The 27041-nt window shown below is 45.9% G+C and overlaps 1 protein-coding gene and 1 pseudogene across 1 annotated transcript in view; one reads left to right on the top strand and one right to left on the bottom strand.

Annotated features, from left to right (window-relative positions):
• The window catches only part of Rhpn2 (rhophilin Rho GTPase binding protein 2), a 61129-nt gene that overhangs the window by 13987 nt on the left and 20101 nt on the right, over window positions 1–27041 (bottom strand). Inside the window, exons 3-9 of the mRNA XM_004636694.2 lie at window positions 20137–20265; window positions 17106–17181; window positions 6977–7054; window positions 6625–6749; window positions 4804–4970; window positions 1054–1241; window positions 533–689 (exon numbers count right to left, since the gene is read on the bottom strand). Of these exons, the coding sequence (XP_004636751.1) occupies window positions 533–689; window positions 1054–1241; window positions 4804–4970; window positions 6625–6749; window positions 6977–7054; window positions 17106–17181; window positions 20137–20265 (920 nt within the window). The remainder of the gene's footprint in view (window positions 1–532; window positions 690–1053; window positions 1242–4803; window positions 4971–6624; window positions 6750–6976; window positions 7055–17105; window positions 17182–20136; window positions 20266–27041) is intronic.
• On the top strand, window positions 10239–10767 carry LOC101592956 (annotated as a pseudogene).

The following is a 27041-nucleotide window of genomic DNA, read 5'->3' on the forward strand; positions in this document are numbered from 1 at the left end:
TGTCCTATTAATCAGCTGTGAAACTATCTCATTCATATTTATTTCTCAATAAAAATAAATTTAAAAAAACACTTGACACTATACTTAAGAGTAAATGTAAAAAAATAAAAAATAAAAATGTTGTTTATCCTTTTTTAAAAAAAAGAAAAATTGGGCTGGGGAGATGGCTCAGTAGAATAAGCACTTGCCTGGCAAGGGCCTGAGTTCAATCCCCGGTTCCGCCAAAAAAAAAAAAAAAAAAAGAAAAATTGCTTATCTTGAGGGCTGAGTTTCTGTTACCCCTTAGAGTCTAGATTTCAAGTGAAAATTCATTTGTTGGATCCCAGGCAGAATTAAACTCCCCTTAAGAGCCTATAACCCACTCTACCTGGCTCAGGTGACAGCTGCCTGGATAATGTGTCCTCCTCAGCCCCTGCCTTCAGGCTGTGAGCACCTTCAAGGTAGGAAGGCTCCCACTCAACTCAGAATCCCACAACCCTAACCACTACCCCACCACCCCACCACCCCACCACCCCCAAGTCCCAAGCCTTACACTGGTGGTCGATGAGAAGGGTGGCGGTGAAGTAATGGGCCAGAGCTGTGTAGTGGTGGGCCTTCACGCAAGCCAGGCTGGCCCAGGAGTAGGGGATGTTCTCTTTAACGGGTTCCTGGCTCGTGGCCATGTGCAGCTGTCGGTAGACCTCTCCCACCTGAAAGAGAAGGGGCCACGGGAATGAGCCCAGCACATGGGGTGCAGAAACAGAGCCCTTCCAGGCAGCAGCCCCTGCTGGAGAACCCTCCAGAATCCGGGCACCACGCCAAGCGACTCCTCGTGCTGCCAGTGTCAGAGTTAACTGGGCAATCAGGCACCTGTCATTAGGCTGGATTTTAGGCTAAGCCGCAGATGGAATCAATGATCCGTATCTGCTACTTGCCACGATGTGAGCCGGCAGCCTCAGCTAGGGTGGGCACACCACCCACGTGACAGGCAAGCTGTCACCGTGGGAAACCTCCTTGCTACTCCCAGGATACCTCTGCCCCTTCCTGGAAGTCCCAGGAATTAGGAAGCCTCACCTTGGCAGCCTCCTGCGCCACCTTCACCAGCACGAAGAACTCATTCCGGATCCCGGGGAGGATTATTTTCTCAAATATACTTTCTTGGGCCTGAGCAAGCATCATTCTGACCAGCACGCTGAGCATGGCGGGACTCATGTCGTAACTCGGAGTATGAGTGAATGTCTCTTTCAGGTAGTTTAAAACCCCTACAGGTACAAGTTTTTTGTTCATTAGTTGAGGACCGTGTGTATTTCACTAGGCTGCTACGGAGAATGACAGAAGTAATATAAAGCTGGGGCTATAGCTCAGTTGTAGAACCCTTGGCTAGCCTGAGTAAGGCCCTAGGTTTGAACTGCAATACTGCAAAATAAAAATATATATGCATATGATATCCTACAAGATCTTTAAAAATGTGATTCTGGGCCAGCCATGGTGTTGCGTATCTACTATCTCAGCACTGGGGAAGCTGAAGAAAGAGGATCATTGAGAGTTCGAGACCAGCCTGGGCTACAAAGTGAGCTTAAGGCCAGCCTGAACTGTATAGTAAGACCCTGTCTCAAAAAGACCAAAAGAAAACCAAAACAAAACAAAAAACTCCACATGATTCTGAAATACTATTTTACCCAGCAACTGCACTCCTACATATATACCCAAAGAACTACAAATAGGAACTTAACTGAAACTTGTTAATGGCATTATTCACAAGAGCCAAAGGTAGAAACAATCAAATGCCTGTCGAAGGATGAGTACGTAAGCATGGTACAGTCACATGCAAGGAGATGTCCTGCAACCTTAGGAAGGAGTATGGGACTAGGTATAAGGCGCAGTGGTAGACATGACCCACCCTCAGCATGCACATGGCCCTGGGCTTCATCCCCTACCCAACAAGAACACGATTAAAAAATAAAACACCGGGGCCGGGGAGATGGCTCAGTAGAATAAGCGCTTCCCTGGCAAGCGCAAGGGTCCGAGTTCAATCCCCAGTTCTGCCAAAAATAAAAAAATAAAACACTGACACATGCTGCAACAAGAATGGAGACACTATGGCCACAAATGTGATTCTATTTGGTGAAGTGCCTGGCACAGTCAAATTCACTGAGATGGAGAGCAGAGCAGAGGTTACCAGGAGCTGGGGGAGGAGAGAGGAAGCCGCGGTCCGATAGGCACAGTGTTTCGACGTGAGCGATGACAGCACCCTGTGCAGGTGGCAGTCATGCTAAGGGTACTGAAAGCCCCTGAATCCTACAGTGAAAACCGCTAGGCCTCGTGGCACATGCCTGTGGCTGCACCTTGCTAGAAGGATGAGGCGGGAGGATCCCAAGTTCAAGCCTAGCCTGAACAACTTAGCAAGAGTGTTGCAATTTTTTTTTTAAATCAGACTAGGGATATAGCTTAGCAGCATAGTACCTGCCTGGCAAGCATAAGGCCCTGGGGTTGATTCTCAGTACAAAAAAAAAAAAAAAAAAAAAAAAAAATTTTTTTTTTAATTAAAAAGAACTGAGGATATTGCGCAGTGAGAAGGCCTGGGTGCAATCCCCAGCACCATAAATAAATGAATGAATGAAAGATAATGTATCTTACATATATTTTGCCACAATAATGTTTAAAACTAAAATTTTATTATATTTTATCCTAATTTTTCAAATGTGGATTCTCTTTCTAAAACATTTACACCTACAGCCAGCCACGGAAATTAGCTGGCTCCTCTCTGTTCCTGTCTCACCTGTTACAGACGTGAGAAATTCTACCTGTGACCAGGCATGTGATGGAGGGGAAAGCCAAAAGCAGATGGAGGGAGTCAGGGGGCCCGGAGACACTTGGGTCACTCAGACACGGCTTCCCTAGGCCCTCAGCAAAGAACAGTCTGATCACTCGTCGCCCCCAGCTGACGTTCCCATGCTCAGAAAATTAACTGTCCAGAGCACTGACTGACAAGCTACACCTAAAAGCGAATCTGCCACATGACCCCAACCAACCAGTTCCTCTGGTTTTGCTGCCCCACAGAAAGATGGGGCTTGCATCCAGCTGGCCGTTCCCCTCGGCTCCCCCACACTCCCCACTACTGTCTTCTTTCTGTCCACCTTGGAAATTTTGGAGATAGGTCTCAAAGTATCCCTGGAGAACAAAAGATTCTGCAGAAAGATGAGTCCAGAAATTACCCAGCAGAACAAATGGATGCCCTAGCACCTGAGAGGCAGGAGGATCTCTAGTTTAAAATCAGTCTGGGCTACAAGTCAGAGCCTGTCCCAAAAAATCAAAACAAGGAAAAGAAATGTACACCCCAGTGGGATCTCAGCATATCGTTTCATCTAAGGGTCAGTCTTTTTAACCCAAGAAATTTCTTGGGGGCCAAGCTGCAGCACTTCATAGGCTTGCAGAGCAAGTGAGTACCAGGCAGGTTGTGTGTGGGTGGGGAGAGAACGGGCAGGGTCATTATGCCCCAGAGCAGAACCGGAAGGCTGTGGAGCCGGCTCCTGGGGTCACTGTGCTTGCCCACCATACCCCCTGGCTCTGCCCTGCACACAAGCCCTGCCAAAGGGGAGCAGCGCAGACCCTTTGGACATACCCAAGGCATGCAGGCTCTCCCCCCAGGGTCTGGTGACCCCACTCTCTATGGGCTGGTGCTAAGCTGGCTCTCTCCTCCACCTGCACGTGGTTCACACTGCAAACAGTTTCAGGAAGAGGTTAAAATGGAAAAGACTTTCAGAAATCCAGGAAGAGGCTGACCGAATCCAAGGAATCCCAGGCAGAGGGCTGAGAACAGTGAACCAGGCAGAATAAGGGTCAAATAAAGGCACACAGTACCATAGTAGACCCCTTGATCTGAGGTTTTGCTTTCCTTGGTTTCAGTTAGCCTGAGTCCAAAAATACTAAATGAAGCCAGGCGTGGTGGCACACGCTTACATTCCCAGGACTCTGAGAGGCAGCAACAGGAGGATCAAAGCTCCAGCCCAACCTGGGCAACACTGTGAGACCCTGTCTCAAAATAAAAACGTCTGCTGATGCTGCTCAGCAAGAAGGCCCTCAGTTCAATCCCCAGTGCCAAGTAAGAGAGAGAGAGAGAAAATTCAATGAATAAGTAATTGATAAAATTTAGCTGGGTGTGCTGGTGCACTCCTATAATCCTAGCATTCGGAGGCAGAAGAATCACTACAAGTTTGAGGTCTGCCTGGGCCACATTGTGCGTTTAAGACCAGCTTGAATTAAATAGTATGCCTCTGTCTAAAAGAAAAAAAAAAAATTAGGACAGCATATAACTATTGTATTTTATAATTAGTTATTGTTATCAATCTCTCATTGTGTCTAGCCCATAAATTATTCATAATGGTAATGCCCATAGAGCAAAAAGCATACGATAGATATGGCCCAGTACTAGCCACAGTTTCAGGCATACACTGGGGTCTTGGAACCTGTCTTCTAGGATCAAGGGGACTATAGTATCAATGATAAACAAAAGCCTCCTTTTTCATAGTTCAGAAGTCATCCTGTCCCTCAGTAGAGTGGTGGAAGGAACAGCTCTTCCCTGGTATCTTGGGGACCATTTGCTTGATAACTGATTGGACACAGGCCTCACTGTACATAAGCCACCCCAGACCAAGCCCACACAGCTTGGACCATCAAGCAAGTCACCAGACAGGAGGACACACCAGTGCTGGAAATGGGCTGGGCCCTTTCAGGCTTGCAAGGCCAAACGCGAGTCTGCAGAGGACCTGTGACCAGCTGCTAGCAGGGTCCAGGCTGCATGCGGCAGCCCCAGCAGGGACATACCTGCAGCTCTCCGGAAGGCGTCCACGGCATTCTCCAGCCCAGCTTGAGTCTGCCGATTGCACCGGGTCCCGATCTGGGTATAGAGGGCTCCGATGTTGAACAGGATGCTGGCCTTCTCTAGCAGCAGGTTCTGTTGGCTGACCGGAACCCCAGTGAGGGAGTCATACCTATTTAAAAGAAATGTGCTCTGAGAAAACTGGGTTATGTGGTTAGTTAATGCCACTTTGGATGAACTTAGACAAAACATATTCCTTAAATAAAATCCAAAGATACACATGCAATGAGACTTTTGTTGCCAAGCAAGATGGCAGGTCTGATGAGCCAGATTAAAGACTTACCACAGTCCCACACAAGAATAAGGCCTCTCAGCTGGCTATTGGTGAATACCTGTAATCTCAGCACTCTGGGAAGCTGAGGCAGGAAGATGGAAAGGTCAATCATGGCTTAGGAAACTGAGAGACTTTAGCAAGACCTTCACTCAGAATTAAAACTTGGAATAGTTCAGCGCAAAGGCCCTAGGTTAAATCCCCAGTCCCGTTGGGGGGAAAAAGGCCTCTTAACCAAGATGTCCCTCAGCAAGTGTGGCACCTCCAGGGGACCGAATAGAAGCCAGCACTAAAAAGAAACAAGCTGGCAAGCCATGAAAAGGCATGGAGGAAACAAATGTTATTGCTAAGTGAAAAAAGCTATCTACCACTTGATTCCAACCGTGTGACGTTCCAGACGGGCAACGCCATGGGGACAGTGAGAGGATCAGCAGCTGCTAGGAAATGAAGAGGAGGGCAGGACCAAGAGGGTTTGAAGGGCAGTGACACCATCCTGCAAGTTACTACAATCAGGAAGGTGTGTCTTTTTGCATTCATCAAAACCCAGACAGTATTCAACACCCAGAGGAAACCTACCAAACTATGGACTCTGGGTGATAAAGGCGTGTCAAGGTGTGTTCATCCTTTGTGACAACCAACCTTGGTGGCAAGAGCACCAAACATCTTCAGAGAGAGGGGGATATAGAACTCCATGCTTGTGCTCAACTGGCTGTGAACCTTAAACTGCTCGTCAAAAAGGAAGCTTATTACACCTTCTCCTATGTGAAATTTAGCAATTATTAACCCCTATAATTCTTGCTGAAGTCTAAGATCCAGGATTATTAAACTCATGCTTTAATCCAAATGGCAAGCAGGAAGCATCTTCATGGCTAAAGATGATAGGGAAACCACCTTCCCTGTCACCTCAACGACGGGTGCACTGGGTTTCTGCACAAAGGCCCTGCATCTCCTTCCCAAAACAGAAGGCCTCGGGAGCTGTCCCTGTGCTGCAGTAAAGCTCACTCCTGCAAATGCACCTCAGCTCTGATGAAGAATTCCTCCTTTCCACCCACACCCCTAAACTCTCAGAGAAGAGATGAAGCACCTCCCAACTATACTAACCTTTGACAATACCAACTCTGGAAAGGAATCAAAGGTTCTGCTTCAGGTTTTAAAATCTGTATTTGCTGTATTGGCACAAAACCCAAATCTCACTCACACGCCATAGCCCTGTCACAGCTAGGGGGAGACTTGCTCCCCCTGGCTCAACTTTAGCACTCCAGTATCTCCCCACTGACAGAATGAACCTCCCCCAAGAGAAACTCCTCTGCTTGGCTCCCCTGTTGTGAGACACAAGCAGCTCCAGTCTGTTTGAGCCCTACTTATGATCCCGCCATTGATAGCCACCTGCTGACACACCCCATCCCACTGCTGTATAAACACCAAAGGAGGGGGTGCAACAGATGTAGGCAGATCAGGACCCAGGAAAGCACCTGCACAGACCTCAGGCACCTACCAGGTAAACAACAGCCCCATGTGGCAGCTGGGCGGGAAGAAACGGCTCTCTACAAAGCCCAGCTGGATGAAGTAGCCCATCAGCAGCTCGACCCCCGCCTCATCCCGGCTGGGTGTCCGACAAGCCTGGAGGGAAGACACAGGCAGAGGCATGAGCACGACAGGACATGCTGACCACCATGCGCAGCACACAGGAATGGGTGCTTCTCAGTGTCCCAGCTCTGTGGGCTCTGCTGCCAGTATCATGAACTCGGGAGGGGCACAAAGGACCTGAGAGGAAGTCAGGAATCCCGGGATCCACCCTGGGCTAAAGGACCAGCAGCCACCCTCCCAGCTCTGCACATAAAACTTACCTGTCTCAGATCCATCAGATCTGCAATTTCATCTTCATACAAATAACCATCTTCACTGTAATGTTCCAGGATAAAATCCTTGAAGAGAAATGATCAGGTACTGTAAGATAGGACCTAAGAGCCCCAAGGTACCACGCCATGGTAGGGCACCCGCTCTAACGCACAAGGCCTTCCTTCCAGACCCAGCACCAAAAACCAAACCAAACAGAAGGAAAGATAGAGAATGTAATTCATGAGTCTGGCTTGGCCTACTGCCAGCACTTAGCAAGGCTAAGTCCAAAGTCTCTGGAAATGATTCCCAGAGACTTTGGGAATCTGAAGACTATGAGCCCAGCCTGGACAACTTAGTAAGACCCTAACTCACAAATAAAAATTGCAGATATACTTCAGCGTCAAAGGCCTGAGGCAAATATACCTTCCTTACACACACGTGCACACACATGCTACAGAGAACTGTATGAGAGACTGTATACAGTAGCAGGCCCCACTTACTAGAGAAACAGATTTACAACTATCACACATATAGTCATGATTTCCTGGTACATGGATTTATTTTTTGATTTTGCTTATGTTTTTATATGTTGCCATCTGTTCTCTGTAAAATACTGAAATTAGGGCTTGGGAGATAGCTCAGTGAAATAAGTGCTTAATTGGCAAGCACAAGATCCTAAGTCTGATCCCTAGTACCACCAAAAAAAAAAAAAAAAGGGCAAAAAAAAAAAGTTAAAATACTGAAATTATTTTTTTTTTATTTTAAAATACCTTGATAACATAAACCACTGCTGGCAGGTATTACAGATATTTAAGGGCTCGGACCTTCAATCTTTGGGCTCACTCAGACCATAGGTGCAGGAGCCGCAGATACAGGAAATCTGTGTCTGGGGACGAGATGTGCTCCCTTAAGGTCCATGCTGGCACCTTTGGGAGGGCAGCTCTGGCAGTTCCAGAAAGAACTTTCCCGTGAGAGAAACTCCTAACCCCTAGCTGGGTCCATAAAAATCCAATAATGGACAACTGCCCTGAGTTCGCTCAGTCATTCAGTAAACACTGACAGGCACTTGCCATGTGCTAGGCAGGCTGCGCAAAGATCATTCCTCCCTCCCCATTAGAACTCACATTCTCACAACAGGAGACAACAACACTAACAAAGAAGTAAACTGTGTGGTATAAAGTAGCCTTTATCCAAATGCATAGGATCATTAGTGTTTCTAGTGTCAGGCTTTTTCTTCTTCAGACTTGGAAATATTTGCATATACATAATAAGATATGGTGGGGCTGGTGAGATGGCTCAGTGGTCTAAAGCACCTACTTAGAACAAGCTTAGCAAAGCACAGGGACCATGGTTCAATCCCCCAGCACCACATGCCAGACAGCCCCGCCCCCTGGTGGGCTGAGCTGGCCAGACACACACACACACACACACACAATTAAATAAAAATTAAAATAATAATAATAATAATAAGATATGGGACCCAAGTTAAACACAAAATTGAAGTATCTTTCATATACATCTTATACATATAGCCTGAAGGTAATATTATACTATTTTTGGTTCTGGGTATTCAACCCAGGTCCTGCACACTGAGCTGTGGTCCTCAATCATCACTGTCTCCTTCTCTTCCCCCTTCCCCTCCTCCTCCTCCCGTCCCACTTCAACTTGACAAATTGCTAAGGCTGGGCTCACACTAGCAATCCCCCTGCTTCAGCCTCCCAGAGTGCTGGGATCATAGGCGTGCACTACCACCTCTGGCTTATTCATTATTTCAAATAACCGAGTACATGAAACAAAGTTTCTAGGTGTGGAATTTTCTACCTGCAGTATCTGGTATCCCGTTGGCCCTCTAAAAGTTATAAAATGAGAAGTATTTCAGATTTTCCGATTAGGGACACTACATTTGTATTGGAAGATGGCAAGTGTTAACAGGAAAAAAATCAGAGTAATGGAAGGGGCACAGGGAACTCCCAACAGAGCACTGTCCTCCAGTGCTAGCCAGTCAGGTCCATTTCCCAGGCAACTAACTGTACATATTCGCCTTACCTGCTTTTTGTGTCATTCAGTGCATACCAGTGCATGCACACAACACCACTCTAGTATACCCTACAAACGAGTATGTACTGAATAACACAAGGTTATGCCCTTCCTTAAACTTGGCAAAGTATCAGATGTTTTCATATGCCATAAAATATTCTATAACACGACACTTACGCATTCTATAATCTTTCAGTGTAAGGAGTGCAAATTTTGTGCATTCAATAAGCCAATCACCTGCCATGTATTCAACCGTAATGAGATTTTACTTAACTTCCACTTGATAAGACCCCAAAATCGTTTCCCAGGTTTTTAATAGCCTGACAACCATCCTTGGGTGCCCCTCTGATCAATTCCTTAAAATGAATCCCTAACAGATGTCTTGTGAGTCTGAGGACATGCAGAAGTTTCCTTAAATTTTAATTTTAAAATATACTTCGTAATTTGACCATTTTTAGACAACCCCAGTGAGGCTATGTTGCCAAGACTGGTCGCTCACTGTGCACTCAAGCCGCACCCACAGGCAGGTGCCACCACACGGCACACAGTGCCCTGCTGCCTTCTATTGTCGCACATTTTCTTCCTGACTCTAAGCAATGACTGAAGTCAGCTCCCTGATACTACAATGGCCATCTGTACAACTGGGAATGGTTTTCAAATACTGCATCAATAAGGTCAGCAAAGGCGAGGATGGTCAGCAGGGCAAAGCTCATCTTGGGCTCCCCGGCTGACACCCCAGAGCCAGAACTGGGGGCCACCTTCTCCCTCACCCAGCACTGCACCCCGCGGACCTCCACTGTGGGCACCAGCAACACCCTTCGTAAAAGGAGAGCGACTACACATAAGAAGTCCAAAGAGGGGCCAGCCTGATAGCTCAGCAGACTAAAGCACCTGCTTAGGCAGAGCACCGTGGCTAGGGTTCCACTGCCAGCCTGCTGGGCCGGCCCCGCTGAGACGGCCATTGAGACCGAGCATGCTTATAATCCCAGCACTCATAAAACTCAAAGACAATGCTGACAAAACACAAACGTGAAGTCAGGTGTGACAGCACGCACCTTTGATCCCAGCGCTGTGGGGGCTGTGACACATCACAAGTCCAAGCCAAATCTGGGCGATTTAGCAATTTAGCAGAATCTGGGCCCCAAAACCTAATAACTATATAAAAAATAAATACGATCCGGTTCCGGTTCTCAGACTGAATTGGCGGCTCGCCCATTCTCGGGCTGGGAGGCCTGTGTGCCGGACCTGGCCCAGGATGGACAGCCGGATTCCTTATGATGACTACCCAGTGGTTTTCCTGCCTGCCTATGAGAATCCCCCAGCATGGATTCCACCACATGAGAGAGTATACCACCCAGACTACAACAATGAGTTGACCCAGTTTCTACCCCGAATTGTCACACTTAAGAAGCCTCCTGGAGCTCAGTTGGGATTTAACATCCGAGGAGGAAAGCCTTCACAGCTAGGCATCTTCATTTCCAAGGTGATTCCTGATTCTGATGCACATCGAGCAGGACTTCAAGAAGGGGACCAAGTTCTGGCTGTGAATGATGTGGATTTCCAAGATATTGAGCACAGCAAGGCTGTTGAAATCCTGAAGACAGCCCGTGAAATCAGCATGTGTGTGCGCTTCTTTCCCTACAATTATCATCGCCAAAAAGAGAGGACTGTGCACTAGAGAGTTTCAGCTCACTAGCCAGGTGCAGCACAAGCCGGCTGGGCCCCAAGAAAGCCACATCGGAAATTCTTTTCTCAGCCCTTTTCTGGCATAATGGGGGAGAGGACACAGAGACCTAGGAACCAACTGCATTACCCACACTGTACTGTCTTTTCAGTTCCCTAGTTTTCTAGATGAGCTTTGTTGCCTGAAAGGAGAAGGATGATGAGGGCTAGGATAAGCTTAGCCTGTAGAGAACAACTAGAAAAGGTAACTGGCATTTACTACATACCATAGGCTAGATGCTTACCCAGATTAATATTTTCATTATAAAAATAAGAGAAAGTAAAAGAATCTTCTGCTTTTCCAGCCATCACATCCCATCCTTATATTACTGGAAGCTTCATATATACTTTGGGGACTGCAATGACACTATTTTTGCCCCTTCTCTATCCTTTCCCCTAAAAAGTTAAACACAATGAGATAAATGTGACTTTTCTTTTCTTTCTTTTTTTAATTTTTTTCCATAATTTTATTGATAAACAAATAGCAATGAGACAGTTTCAAATCAAATTGGTAGGACAGTTTCAAGTGACTTTTCAATGGTAATGATTGAACATAACGTGCTCTTGAAACAAGAAAAAGCTCTTCTGAAGAGAGAAGTCAGTGGAAAAAAATAACAGTATCTTGCCTATTATGATTCGTGTCAGATGTCCCCCATTCCTTATGCAGTATGGACTTTTTCATAGGTGGCCGAATCTGGAATGTGTGATAATGGGATTAAGGGTGTGTGATTGGTAAATCAGCCCACTGACTGCTTTGGCATACTTGCAGCTAAAACTAAGAGGGTGAGTGCTGTTCCCACCCTGTGGCATGTAGACTGCATACAATATAAGGGACAGAAAAGCTTGTTGCTTTGCTACCTTTGGGCTACCATGAAAAGCTCCCTCTGTTACTACTTGTGCTGTCTTCCACCACCATGAACTGTTGCCCCTCTTCCATGTGCCAACCTGCCTTTTGCAGCCAACCAATTAAGGACTGGAACCTGTATATAAACTGAGCTAAATAAACTTTTCCCTTGTAAAAATAAATAAATAAATAAATAAATAAATAAATAAATACATTCTGATTTTCTGAAGCTCAGTATACTAGGATGGATTAAATGTACTAAGGAGTGCCAGACACTGTGGCATAGTCCTGTAACGCCAGCACTTAAAAGGCTGAGGCAAGCAGTCATCACAAGTTCAAGGCCAGCCTGCACTACATGGCAAGACCCTGTCTCAAAAGAAAGCAATTTTTTTTTTATTCAAGGGTATTGAAGTAGCAGGACCGTTGCAAGTTCAAAACCAGTCTGGGCTGCACAGTAAGTTCATGGGCAGCCTGAACTAATACTTAGTGAGACACTGTCTCCAAAAAAAAAGAAAGTACTTACCTGAGACCCACTGCAAACATCAGGGACAAAATAAAGGCTTCTATCACTGCTATCAATCAGTGTAATTCTGAAAGTTCTCTAGTCAACAAATTTGGAAAAACAATGGCGCATGTGGAAAAAATACAAATTTGTGACAAAATAGCAGTTATAAAACCCGAATAGCAGCTGAAAAATCACTAAAATAATAAGAATTCAATAAAGTAGCCCAACAGTTGAGTCAATAATGAAAAAAATTCTTTCAGATTTTTTTGTTTTTGTTTTTTGGGAGTTTGTTTTTGTTTTTTTTGTAGTCCTTTGGGGACAGGATCTTGCTATGCGGTTCAGATTGGCCTTGAGCTCACTTCCTAGTGCAGGTTGGTCTCAAACTTGAAAACAATCCTCTTGCCTCAACCTCCCAAGTGCTGGGATTACAGGCATGTGACACCACGCCTGACAAAAACTCTTTTCTTACAGAAGCAATAATTAGTCACAAAAGATGACAAATAATTCCTTTCACAATAACAACAAATGTCTTATTTTTTTAGAAATAAAGTTAATTTGGGCCGGGGAGATAGCTCAGTAGAATAAGCACTTGCCTGGCAAGCGCAAGGTCCTGACTTCCATCCCTGGTACCACAAAAAAAAAAAAAAAAAGAGGATGCTAGATAAAATTTACAATATGCAATGTATTAATTATTGTAATTGTCCTACTAACCTGTTTTTTTTTTAATTTTATTTATTTATATGTGTGTGTGTGTGTGTGTGGCCAGCTCAGCCCACCAAGGGACAGGCTGGCTGGCATGTGGTGCTGGGGGATTGAACTGCGGTCCCTGTGCTTTGCTAAGCTTGTTCTAAGTAGGTGCTTTAGACCACTGAGCCATCTCACCAGCCCCCTACTAACCTGTTTTGAAACTGTCTCATTGCTATTTCTTTCTCATTAAAATTAATTAAAAAAATAAAAGTTAATTTAATTAAGAAGACAACTATTCCACTTTACTAAAGAGCATAACATTTCGTTCATTCTTTCATTTATGCATTAATTTTTCCTAGTCTTGGGACTTGAACCCAAGGACATCCAACCAGAGCTACAAACCCTGCCATTTTTTTTCCTTGAAATAAGATCTTGCTAAATTGCATTAGCAGGGCTTTAACTTATGATCCTCTTGCCTCAGCCTCCCAGAGTACTAGGATTACAGATATACACCAATATGCCTGAATTTCATAAAAGTGTTTCTGAAAGATAGATATTAGTCCCTACCACTATAAAGCTTGCTATTGGGTGGGGGAGATGGCTCAGTAGAATAAGCGCTTCCCTGGCAAGCGCAAGGGCCTGCATTCAATCCCTGGTTCTGCCAAAAGAAAAAAAAAAACAAAGAAAGCTTGCTATTTGTTGGCCTCAATGATTGGATATAGTATTATATTCAAAGAAAAATGTGCAATACTGTTAAGATGCAATTTTGCCCAAAACATGGAAACAAAATGTTGGGGAAACACTGATAATTTAGGAAGAGCACAGAAACAAAGGAGGCTTGCTCAACCAGGAGTGAAAATCCACAGGCATAACAGTACCCGCAGAGAGACCACAGACCCAGATAGGGATCAGGGGCAGGCTTCAGCAGATTTAAGAATCAGGTAGATAACAATGCCAGCAATGCACCCAAAGGAACGTAAACTGCCAATATCACAGTCCCAGCTCTGCAAGGGACCAGACAGCTCTGTGCCTAGACGGTTACCGATTGGGCAGAGCCTGGGAACTGCCTGCTAGCTTGTAGGCCACATTTCCCCAAAGGAGAGGAGGGAGGAAGGTCCAACAGTGGGGCTGATGGGAAATTTAAGGAGGGGATAGTTAAGGGAAACCACAGGGGCAGGACTCTTGCATCCATTAGAATAGAACCCCAAGGGTTGAGGACTCAGCTCAATGGGAAAGCACTTGCCTAGTCAGCTCAAGGCCCTGGGCTGGATCCCAATACATAAAATGATAGTGATAATAATAATCATTGGCTTTCGGCCCAAGGAGGGAAGCACTTTGGGAACTCCAGAGGTAGGCATCCAATAGCTCCTGTGGCCTTCCCTACAAGAATGCAAATGGGAGCTGGAGGAGTCAAGGAACCAAGGACTTCCCTCTGCCACCACAGATATGCTGCTTGGCCACACTGAATAGGAAGCCAAGCAGGGGTCCGTAGATGCCTGCCAGGCAGGAACGAGAAGACAAAAAGGAGAGGGAGTAGAAAGGCACTCTCAAGGGACCTGTCTTGTCTGACCCTCATAATCCCTCCCCAGGGAGGCTCCTGATTAGAGGAAAAACTATGAAGGGCCAGAGATTAAATACAATTGTGAGCAAGTAACAAAGCTCACTAGGAAGGGTTCTTTAAAAATCTTGGTGCTCTCTGAATATTCTGCACTAATATTTTCTGTTTTTTGGTTTTTTTTTTAATTTTTGTTTCTCTTGTTTTTATCTTTTCAAACAGGATCTTACGATGTATAAAGCTAGCCTTGAACACAAAATCCTCCCACCTCAGCCTTCCAAATGCTGGGATTATAGGCATGTGCCAGCATGCCCAGTTCTGAGAGTGATTTTTTTTTTCCTGTGTGGTACTGGAGTGATTTGTAATGTGGCATTTAAACCTTATTTCTCAACCCAAAATGTGGTACACACCTGTAATCCTAGTAGTCAGAGGCAGGATCGTGGGTTTAGAGCCAGCCTATACTACAGAAGGAGACCCTGTCTCAAATAAATAAATAAATAAATAAATAAACAAACAAACAAACAAATAACAAATAAAACTTCATTTATTTATTTTTTTTAAATAGAACAAAATCACGGGCCGAGGAGATGGCTCCGTAGAATAAGTGCTTCCCTGGCAAGCACAAGGGCCTGCAAAAAAAAAATCACACAATGACACTATCCTGACCTTAAATATCCCATGGAACTTCCAGATTCAGGCTATAGAAACCCTTCTCTGGGACCTGTGTTTCTCTCAAACACAAATGTGAAAGGCAGAAAATACAAAGTGCTGCAAACATTTTCCTTTTTGGATGCCTGACACCTGTAAGAATCCATTTCAGGCTAAAATGATACGGTTAGAAGCTGTGGCTAAAGAGCAGTTAGCCGTGCCCACAGCATGGGAATTTTTTTCCTCCTGCTTCAAAGTGGAATTCAGCACGTGATCTATTCGGATCCTTACAGATGCTCATGAAATTCCCAAGTTTCTTCAACAGAATCCTTCAAAATGCCTGCATTCCTGTAGCTCTCTGGCACCAAGCAACAGACAAAATTAAATCTTAATGACTTTATTAATACAACTAAAGACTTTCTACAAATACATGGATTGTCTCAAATCCCACAAATCCGTGACAAGTTACATCTAAAAGTGCAGGAAGCCTTGAGAAGCTAGCATAAAGCTGCTGTCCCTGAGATGATTTTCTACACAGAAAATCAACTTCCTGTTAAACCAGAGTCTGAAATATGACCAACTGCCCTTCCCCCATTCCAGCCTGGTTAGGGTTGCAGGGAGGGTCTGTAATCTGGATTTAAACAACTGCAGCAGAAGAGGCCTCAGGCAAAGGGCAATTCACAGTGCAAATGCTTTCCAAGTATTAACTGTTCCACCCCCAGTACTGGTGATTGAATCCAGGACCCTCACCCTGAGCTACACATCCCCCCACCTCTTTCTGTTTTGAGATTGGGTCTCTAAATTGCCCAGGCTGGGAATGAATTTGTAATTCTACCTCAGCTTTCCAGAATGCTGGGATTACAGGGGGGTATCACCACACCAGCCTTCCAACTGCCTTTAAAAGATATATTCTACAGTGGTCAAAACGCCATGTGATAGTTTTTTCTTTTCTCAACTAAAAATGGTCTGAGATGAGTCACTGAGGAGGATTACTGTGGAAAGAAACATAATTCTTTGAAGCATTCCTCACCATGCTGGGATTCATTCCTATCTCTCATGCCTATGCTATTAAAACTCAGAGACAGGCACCACCTTCCCCTCAGCCCCTTTATCTCCTCCTAGGTGGCAGTTAAGTGATACACTATATCCCAAACAGATGACAGGGCTGGGAGTCTGGCTCAGTGGTAAAGGGCACCTTAGTGTGCACAAGGTCCTAGGTTTGAGCCCCAGTCCAAAAACTCCCAAATAAAACAACCCAAACCTCAACTTGAGGAAGGTGGGCAGAGGACAGGAACATTCTAGGCATAGAACAGTCTTCTGGTCTAGGCTGGAAACAGCCCTGTCCTGTGTGCCTACACCAAAGCTACCAGGCCTCTAGTGACCCACAGGACCCCCAAGGCACAGGCTATGGCACTGCCAGCACCCAGCACATGCCAGGCACAGGTGGGCCTATAAATGACAGAGGTGCTCAGATACCCAGGAATAAATAGAGAAAAAAAGAAACCCAAAACTCTTGATTATTGACATACTAAAGCATAATAAATTGACATATTTGATTTGTTTTTAAATGTGTCACAGAATCAGATGGACTGATGGATAGAAACAAGGATACATAAATGGACAGATATCCACTAAAGCAAGATGTTTCAGACATATGGTGATAAAGCAAAATGCTAATGGTAGAATCTACACAGTGAATATACAGGGGTTCACTGTGAAAGTCCTTCAGTTTTTCCTTAAGTCCAGAAATTTTCCATAATAAAATGTTTGGGAAAAAACTTGAGCTGGCTTTTAAAAAACATGGCCTCAACTTCTTACACAACTTTAAAATAAAGATTCTAATCAGGGTAAAGTTTTTAAATCCCAAACCACGCCCACACAGAGCCCCTATGTTGTGGCCTCCCGTGGAGTCCAGGGACCCCAACCCCCAACCCGCCTTCCACCACCTACTGGAGGAGCTTCGGGGCCCAGCACAGATAAGACCGAACATGCTCCCTTTCTCTGTGCACAGGCCAAGAGGGCTCAGTCACCCTGCAACACCCAGTGACCCATGGCACATGCAGCCTTAAAGCCCCTGCAAGGAACTTGTAAGTCCTCCATTTCCATTTTAAACTCTCAACCCAGTGCTTGAAGATTTACCTTGAGGACGACTGAGAAGTCAACATCTTTGGTCTCCTTCAGGCCAAGAGGAATCAAGGGAATTGTAAATGCCTCCCTACAGGGAACATGACAAGGTATATGAGCACCCCAATCTCACCACTGTGCACCCCATAGCCTTGCCCCAGCAGCTCAGTTCGTCCCTATGCATCTCTGCAGCCCAGTCGAGCACAGGTTCCCAGCTGACAGGTTCACATTCCATGAAGACAACTCTGGTCACGCCCTCCCTTCTGCTCTGAAAGGGATTCTGCTCGCTGCGATGGCTGACCACAGGCCCCACAATCTCCCCAGTCTTGTGTTGAGTGCCCAGGCCTGTGTGTGGGGTGCTCACTGCCTCCTGCCCTGAGTGTGCCACCTGCTACACTAGGTGTGATTCTGGTCTCAACCCCCAGCCTCCTCCTCCTCCTCCTCCTCCTGTGGGTCTTCCCTATCCAATATCCTAGCCTGCCTTGTCCTTTGGGGCACATCACACCAGGTGTCCACTTACCTGTTGAGGGAATGCCCCATCTGACACCTCAATACACCCAGCTCCCAGCGCCTCCCACTGACCACTGGGTCACCCCACAGGCTGCCCCAAGAGTGCTCCCTGAGCCCACATTCCTAGGGGCAGGGCCAGCAGGAAATGGACCAGTGTAGCCTGTGTTTTGCAAAAAGAGATTTAGCTCCCTGACCTGTAACAGGAGCCCTCCAGCCCAGCCCAGAGAGAAGGCCAGGAATGCTGGGCAGGTGAGTGGACAATAGGCTGTAAACTGAAACTGCCACGGTGGCACAGCTGTGCTAAGTGCAGGTGAGACACAGCCCAGGTATGTGGCTTCCCCAAAGCCTGCCTTGAAGGCTGGAGTCTGGCAGAGGGACCCGAGGGCAGGCCAGGTCTCGCTCCTCCAGGCACCAGTACAGTCCTTCCTCAGCCCACTGGGGCTCAAGGCAGCCGCTGCTCTGCCCATAAAGACCAGGCAAGGAAAACAGGTGCAAGGAGTATCCTGAAGACCAACCCAGCACCAGGCCACCGAGCCCCAGTGTGCTGCACAGTGAGATCATTTTCCCTGTCTGCTTCATGGAAGTAGTTAGTTAGTTAGTTAGTTAGTTTTTGGCAGAACCGGGAATTGAACTCAGGCCCTCGCACTTGCCAGGAAAGCGCTTATTCCACTGAGCTATTTTCCCGGCCCCAACAGAAGCGTTTAAAGATCTACAGTTCTATACCAAAAAAAAAAAAAAAAAAAAAACATTAAGCTGGCTAAACAACTCAGCAAATTAAGGTGCCTGCTTAAGCACATGCAGGGGCCAGGAGTTCAATGCTAGGGCCTGCTGTGCCGGCCCCACTCCAGGGGCGCACTGAGACAGCAATTGAGACTGGGGTGTGGTTGCACACCCATGTAATCCCATCTTGGGAGGCTGTAAACAGGTGGATCACTAGGAGTCTGATCTACGCAGTGAGACCCTATACACCCTGTTCTAAATACAAAAAAAAGAAAAAAAAAAAAGGATCTATAGTTCTAGGAAGGAAACTACAGTTTAAATTTTTCTTTTTCCTTTTTAACTCAGCACCTCGGTTAGAGAGGCAGGGGGAAGGCACCATGTTGACTAGGACAAAATGGCGTCTGCCCACTGAGTGACAGCTGCCACTGGCACAGTACCAGGCCAAGGACGCAATCAAGGGTCTCTCTCAGCACCAGCTTCCAAACCCTGGCTCCACTTCCCAGGGAGACCTGTGAACGTGCTAAGGAAAGACAGCTCTGGAAATGGCTAGGCCAGAGGATGCGAACACAAGGTGTTCCAGAGAACCTGTAAGCCAGACTGCCTGAGGCCGTTCCAGAGCCACAGGAACCACGGCGGAGGATCGACCCTCACAGAGACAGTCCTACTGTGACACAGCCTCCATTCAAGTTTGCCCGATTCACCTCTTCGAGAAACTGGACCTTTTGGGCAAACAGTGAACTATAACAACCGCATCTCAGAGGGAGAACTGTCTGCACTGCAGCTGACCAAGCTTTCAAACTATACTGGGAACCCACAGGCGGAGTGGCCAGGCCAGGAACCGGGGAAGGACCAGCAGGGCTCAGGCCTGCAAAAGCCAGGGCGCTGCAGAGGCTTTGGATTCCAAGGTGACTCCAGGTCCCCACACGACTTCCTTCTGTTAAGCCAGTGAACTATTTTGCACTTGGGCTTCAATTTCCCTTGGAGTCCACTCACTTTTGTAGTGAGACACCTGTCTTCCCCAAAAGAAAACTATAGAAACCTTTAAAGGAGTTATTTCTTCTTCTTCTTCTTCTTTTTTTTTTTTTTTTTTTTTTTTTTTTTTTTTTTTTTGGTGGAACCGGGGATTGAACTCGGGCCCTAGCGCTTGCCAGGGAAGCGCTTATTCTACTGAGCCATCTCCCTGGCCTGAGTTATTTCTTCTTAAACAGAGTCTTCCACCACCTCTACTCCCTCCCTCCCTCAAAAGCAGCTCATCCTGGGCAGAAGGCTTCCTGGGCTTTCCTGCTGGCCACACCTCAGTATTCCATCACCCGCAAACACTCCCTAAAGAATGCTTCTGAAGACCAGTCATTTCCCACATACTTAACAGGATAAAGTTCTAAAGTGTTTCCACCACACTGTTTTCTTGGAGACTTGAGTGGCTCCCCTAATATTTGTTGTAAAGCGCCCCTATAAAGGTTGTTTTGACTCTTGCATCCTACGAAGAGGAAGACCAGGGGCAGACCTTGTGTTGGTACAGGGCGAAGGGGATGTGGCTGGGTCATACGGGAAGCTGCCCAGAGAGGCACCTGCAGGACATCTTCCACAGAACCAGCTTGCAGCCCATGTGAGACATCCCACCTCCCCTGTGGACTCACACAACTCTCTGTAAACCTCAGGACAAATGTCCAACAATGCAGGTATCTCCCATCCAGTTCCAGGCTCACCCCTTTAGCCTGGCACTCAGCTCACGCCCAGGTCCAATCGCCGCCTCAGGTCCCGCAGCCGGGGCCGCCAGCCACCCCGCACCCCACCTCCGAGGCAGGCGCACACTTACTCCGTGTTCTGGTACACTCCCACTGAGATGTTGAGCCCCTCCAGCTCCTCCTTCAGCATCTGCAGGTCAGAGTTGACGAAACTCAACTCCAGGCGCACCTGCTCTCGCACCTTCTGGTTTGTGGCTACTCTGTTGGAAGAGGAGAGGGGTGGCCTCAGCCAAACGTCCCAGGTGCCAGGTGGGTAGACCCAGCCAAGAGCTGCAGGAGTCCCAGCCTGGATGCTGGGCACCTGCCCCACATGGAGCCTCAACTCGGCCAGCCTCAACTGGCAAAGGGACCTGGGGATGTAGCCAATGGCACTGTGAGCTTACGCACAGGAGTCCTAAGACCCTTGCAACAAACATCTTTGAGAACCAAGACTGCTCCCAGTCACCCCCTAAAGGGCCATAAACGATCCCCTTAAAAGAACACGGATAAGCTAACAAGCTTATGGCACATACCTGTAATTCCCATACATGGGAGGCTGAAATGGAAAGATCTCCTGGGCCCAAAAGTTCAAGGACAGCCTGGGCAACAAAGTGAGACCAATGCCAGGTATGGCGGAGCATGCCTGTAACCCCAGGTCAGGAGGCCGAGGCAGGGCAATCTCTGTGAGTCTGAGGCCAGCCTGAGCTACACAGTGAAACTCTGGCTCAAAAAATTAAAACTGAACTGCATAGCGAGACCCTGTCTAGAAAACAAACAACAACAACAAAAAATTAAAACAAGAAACTAAAAGTGAGACCATTGTTTCAATGGAAGTGGGGGGTTTTGGATAAAAATTCTCAATAAGGAATAAAAGAGAATTTACAAAACCTAACAAAAAGCATTTACAAAAATTGACAGCTAACCTCATAGCTAATGGTGAAAGGCTTTTTTTCCTTCTAAACAGGGCAACCAAGTCTGCTTTTGTTTCTTTCTTTTTTTTTTTTTTTTTCCCCTGTATTTAGGGCAGAGTTTACAGGGTCAACAGGGTCTTACTACACTGATCGGACTCACAGTGATTCTCCTGTTTTCAGCCTCCCCAGTGCTGGGATTACAGGCGCATCTCACCATGCCCAGTCTCAATCACTGTCTCAGTGTGTCCCGTGGGCGGGGCTGGCATGGCAAGCCAGGGATCGAACCCCAGCTGCTGTGCTCTGCCTAAGCAGGCGCTTTCATGTGCTGAGCTATCAGGCCAGACCCCTTGCCACTTCTTTTTGTTGTTGCTGTCTTCATGGCAGTGGGGACTGAACCCAGAGCCTTCACCATGAGCCTCATACATCCCCGCCCTTTTTTTCTTTTGAAACATGGTGTTACTCAGCTGCCCAGGCTGAACTCCAACTTGCAGTCAGCCTGCCTCAGTCTCCAGGGATGCTGGGATTGCAGGTGTGAGCCACCACCCCTGACTCCCCTCTAGTTGCCTCTAATCATCTGTATGGATCCAAATAAATTACAGGCACCCAAATTGGAAAGGAAGGTATAAAACTGTCTTTATGTCAGATGGCTTTATCTTTGGTAGAGGTGGCTTGGTTTCTTTGTTAGTATGTTTGCAGTACATAATGATTACTTTCCTTGGGGGGGAGTTACCTTATACAGTATGTAGAAAACCCCAAGGCATGCACAAAACAAATGTTAGAACCAACAGATTTGGCAAAGTCACAGGTACAATCAGTATACAAAAATCGGGGGTAGGGACACAGCTAGTGGTAGAACCATGGCCTTGGGTATGATCTCTAGCACTGAAAAGAAAGGAAAAAGAAGTAGGGAGAGAAGAGGAAGAGGAATATAGGGATGAGGTGGGGAAAGGAGGGGAAGAGGAGGGGGGAATGCAAGGAAGGGGAAGGGAAAACTCACAGACATTCTTTCCAGCCAGGAATAGTGGCACATGCCTATAATCTCAGGACTCTAGGAGGCTGAGGCAGGATGACTCCAAATATCAGCCTACCTTGGTAAACTTAGAGATTCTGTCTCAAGATAAACAGTAAAATACAGGCTGGGGATGTCTGTGTGAAAGCCCTGGGTTCACATTACTACAAACAAAGAAACAAAATTCTATTTCTACATATTAGCATTTAACAACCTTAAATTGAAATTGAGAAAACTATTTAATTCACAAAAGCATCACAAAGAGTAAAACATTCAAGAATAAATCTAACAAAAGAAGTGTAGGTTTTGTACCTTAAAAACTGTGAAATAATGCTCAGCTGTTAAATGGAGAGTTCTTCCATGGGTAAGGATTAGAAGACTGTTTATGCTCAAAATGTCAAGTCTCAGCCAGGCATGGTGGTGTACATCTGTAATCCGGAGGCTGAGGCAGAACCCCTGTGAGTTCCAGGCCAGCCTACGCTACACAGTGAGCTCAAGGCCAGCCCAAACCACACAGTGGGACCCGTCTCAAAAAGACAAAAACAAAACAAAACCAAGCTTTCCAGTTGCTTTACTGATTCAATGCAATCCCAATTTAAAAAAAAAAAAAAAAAAAATTTAAAATTCCATAAACTTTGTAGCAGAAATTGACCAACAAATCCTAAAATTTATATGGAGATAGATACAAAGAACCTTGGATAGCCACATTATTTTGAAAGAGAAGACCAGATTTGGAGGACTTCTGATATTTGATTTTAAAACTTATTTTTAAATTTTTTTTTTTTTTTTTAAACTTACTACAAAGTCACAGTAATCAAAACAGGATGGAGCACACAGAGGAACAGAGCCCAGGGACATTTCTGGTGGTGAAATGATTCAATACCCAGATGTATGACTGCCTGGGATCCCAAGCCCACACTCAGTTCACGGATTCAGCAGCACTCTCAGGACTCAAGTCTTTGATTCATCTAAGCAAAAGGACACAGCCAGGCACAGCAACCCATGCCTATAATTCCAGCACTCAGGAAAGCTGAGGCAGGAGGGTCTCAAATTCAAGCCCAGCCTGGACAATCTACTGACTTAATGAGACCCTGTCTCAAAAGAGCTGGGAACTCAGTTTAAGGTGAAGTTCCTGAGTCCAAGGGAGTAGGGTGGGGGACAAGGAGGAGAAAAAGAGGGAGGAGGGAGGAGGGAGGATGGAGGAAAGAGAAGGGGGGAAGGGGGAAGGGGAGGAGGGAGAGAAGGGGAAGAGAGGAGAGGAGGAGAGAGGACAGGAAGACATGAAGACAGGAGGACAGGAGAAGAGGAGGAGAGCAAGAGAGGAGGATAGGAGGAGAGGAGGAGAGGAGGAGAAAAGTCAGGAACCGGACAGATCCAACATGCCCACGGGCTTGATGTACAGAAGCAGCCAGGCACAGGTTTCTAAGAGTCCTTTCCCAGTGAAGTCAGACAGAACATGCTAATCCCTCCACTTACAAACACACGCACTGTCACCTACCAAGAGGTGCAGTGTCAAGAACTTTCACTAGGGGCTCATCAGGGAGGCACCTCGACTTAGCACAGTTTCAAAATTCCAGGTTCTCAGAAGGAAATCAGGAAGCTCGGCATGGACCCCACTTCATTTGTAGAAACAGTTTAGGGACAATGAGCTTACCTGCCAGTCTGGGAAAGAGGAAACTCTCCTAAAATCTAAGTTTCCAGATGCCAGCCATGGGCCAGCCTTGCAAGCAGGCCTTTCTAACAATAGCAGTCTCAGCCTTTCTGTGTGAGTTCTTCTCTGCACAAAGAATCAACCTCAACGTAAATCTCATACCATACACACACCTCAAAGGGGTCAGAGGCTACAACTTAATAGCTACACCCCTAAAACTTCTAGAAGAGAATGCAGGCCAGGCATGGTGATACACGCCTATGATCCCATCACCGGGGCGGTAGAGGCAGGAGGAGCGCGGGTTCAAGGCCAATTTGAGCCACATGGCGAGTTCAAAGCTAGCCTGAACTATAAGGTGAGACTTTGTCTCAAAACGAACAGGGCCGAGCAGATAGCTCAGTGGACTAACGTGCCTGCCTAGGCAAGGACTACAGGGACCGTGGCTCTGTGTCAGCCCTGCGCCCAGGGCACACTGAGAGAGCGAATGAGACTGGGCGTGGTGGAGCGTGCCTACCTTTCCAAGGCTGAAAACAGGAGGGTCACCGAGAGTCTGATCTGTGTGGTGAGACCCTCTAGACACTGTACTAAATACATTAAAAAAGCAAAAGCACAGCGACCACCAAAAAGAAAATACAAGAGAAAAATCTTCATGCTCTTAAATTGGGCAAAGCAGTCTCTGCTACACACCAAGAGCAAAATCCAGAAGAGAAGAAACTGCTAAACTGGTTACTGCTAAATGCTAAGACTTCTACACTTCAGAAGACATCATAAGAAAACAGAGCAGGGGCCCAGGAGAAAGCTCAATAACATAAGCACTTCCCTGGCAAGCGCAAGGGCCTGAGTTCAATCCCTGGTTCCACCAAAAAAAAAAAAAAAAAGAAAGAAAGAAAGAAAGAAAGAAAGAAAGAAAGAAAGAAAGAAAAGAAAAGAAAAGAAAAGAAAAGAAAAGAAAAGAAAAGAAAAGAAAAGAAAATGGAGCAAATGGATATGTAGGTCAGCGGTAAAAATGTGGGTTCGGTCTATGTTGACTCTTAGATTCAGCCCAGAACACAGAGGGAAGAAGGATGGAGGGAATGAGGGACAGACTGAGGGAAAATATTTGCAAATGAGGTATCTGATAATTTGTATGCAGCATATATAAGGAATTCTTTTAATTATATAATTAAAAAGACAATAAATAATTTTTAATTAGGGGCTAGGGAGATGGCTCAGTAGAATAAGCGCTTCCCTGGCAAGCACAAGGGCCTGAGTTCAATCCCCGGTTCCGCCAAAAAAAAAAAATAATAATAATAATAATAATTTTTAATTAAAAAGACTTTCATTTTTTTTTTTTAGGGCCAGGGAGATGGCTCAGTAGAATAAGCGCTTCCCTGGCAAGCACAAGGGCCTGAGTTCAATTCCCAGTTCCACACAAAAAAAAGCAACTGTTTAACCTTGTTTGTAAAATCTCAAAACCCTATTTTGGGCAGGCTGGCCCTTTATTTGTTTAAGAGCCTTCTTAAACAAAGCAGTCAGCCTCAGGGTGCTGTGGTTAGAAACCCAGACACTCAAGCCAAACCAGACCTGGGCTGAAGGCAACCTGAGGCCACCAAAAAAAAAAAAAAAAAAAAAAAAAACCTCCAGTTTTTTTTTTTTTAATCAGCAAAAGAGTTGACATTTTGCCAAATGTACGTGAATGAAAACAAAACCCAGTATCGTGAATCATAAGAGAAATTCAAATTAAAACCATAACATGATACCCACATAGCCAGACATGGTGGTGCACACCTGTAATCTCAGCACCGGGGAGGCTGAGGCAGGAGGATCATTACAAGTTTGAGATCGGCCTGGGCTACAAATTAGTTCAAGGCCATCCTGAACAGCATAGAGAGACCCTGTCTCAAAAAAGACCAAAAAAAAAAAAAAAAAAAAAAAACCATGATGAGATAGCCACTACACCAGCTATAATACAAAACACTACCACACCTTAGTGAGGACACTGGAGAAACTGGAACCTTCATTATTGCTGGTGGTAAACAGAAGAGCAACTTTGGAAAAGTTTTGTTTCTAAAGAGTTTTCAGTCTAACATTTCTAGAAATGTTAAACTTACCATATAACCTAGAAATCCCATCCAAGAAACCTATACAAGAACCGGTAATGTAGCTCTTTCCCATCTTGCAAGATGGTGGGTGAAAAAACTGAGAAGCTAGACACTAAAGAGAAGAAACGCGAAGCCAAGAAGGCTGCTGCCAGCGGTGCTAGTAAAAAGGGTAAGGTGAAGGCAAAAAAGTCCAAGAAGGGGCAGCCCACGGCAGCTGAAATCCTGTCCTGGTTAGAGGGAATTGGGAGATACTACTGATCCGCTATGTATTCCAGAAAGGCTTTGTACAAGAGAATGTACACAGCTGCTAAATCAAAGGTTGAGAAGAAAAAGGAGAAAGTTCTTGCTACAATCATAAAACCATTCAGTGGGGACAAGAATGGAGGTACCTGGGTGGTTAAGTTTCAAAAAATGCCTAGATACTACCCTACTGAAGATGTGCCCTGAAAGCTCTTGAGCCATGGTAAGAAACCCTTCAGTCAGCATGTGAGGAAACTCCAAGCTAGCATCACTCCCAGCACCATCTGGGTCATCCTCACTGGGCATCACAGAGGCAAGAGAGTGGTCTTCCTGAAGCAGTTGGCCAGTGGCTTGCTACTTGTGACTGAGCCTCTTAGCCTTAATCATGTTCCTCTATGAAGAACACACAAGAAATTTGTCATTGCCACCTCTACAAAAATTGATATCAGCAAAGTGAAAATCCCCAGACACCTCACTGATGCTTACTTCAAGAAGAAGCAAGGGGCCAGGGAGATGGCTCAGTAGAATAAGCACTTCCTTGGCAAGCACAAAGGCCTGAGTTCAATCCCCAGTTACGGAAAAAAGAAAGAAGAAAGAAGGAAGAAGGAAGGAAGAAGAAGCAGCAGCAGCAGCAGCTGCTGCGGAAACCTAGACACCAGGAGGGTGAGCTCTTCGACACCAAGATAGATACCAGATTTCAGAGCAGCGCACGAGATCAGAAAGCGGTGGGCTCACAGATTTTAGCAAAAATCAAAACCCTCAGCTCCAGAGCTACCTGTGGTCTATTTTTGCTCTGACAAATGGAATTTATCCTCATAAATTAGTGTTTTAAACTTCTTACTAAGAACCTAATTAACTGATACATTTAAAAAAAAAAAAAAAAAAAAAAAACAGTAATGTAGCTCTCAGCAGGCTTAGCACCTGCCTTGCAAGCACAAGGTCCTGAATTTGATTCCCAGTACCAAAACAATAAAAATAAGAAACCCATACAAGGCATAAAAATTACGTGCACCTAAAGACATATATGTGAACATTCACAGTAGCCAAAGTAGAAACAATGCAAACACCCATTAACTGACACACGTGGGACACTAACATGGCATAC

Source organism: Octodon degus, unplaced genomic scaffold, assembly GCF_000260255.1.
Source record: "Octodon degus isolate 3935 unplaced genomic scaffold, OctDeg1.0 scaffold00083, whole genome shotgun sequence".
Classification (NCBI taxonomy): Eukaryota; Metazoa; Chordata; class Mammalia; order Rodentia; family Octodontidae; genus Octodon; species Octodon degus.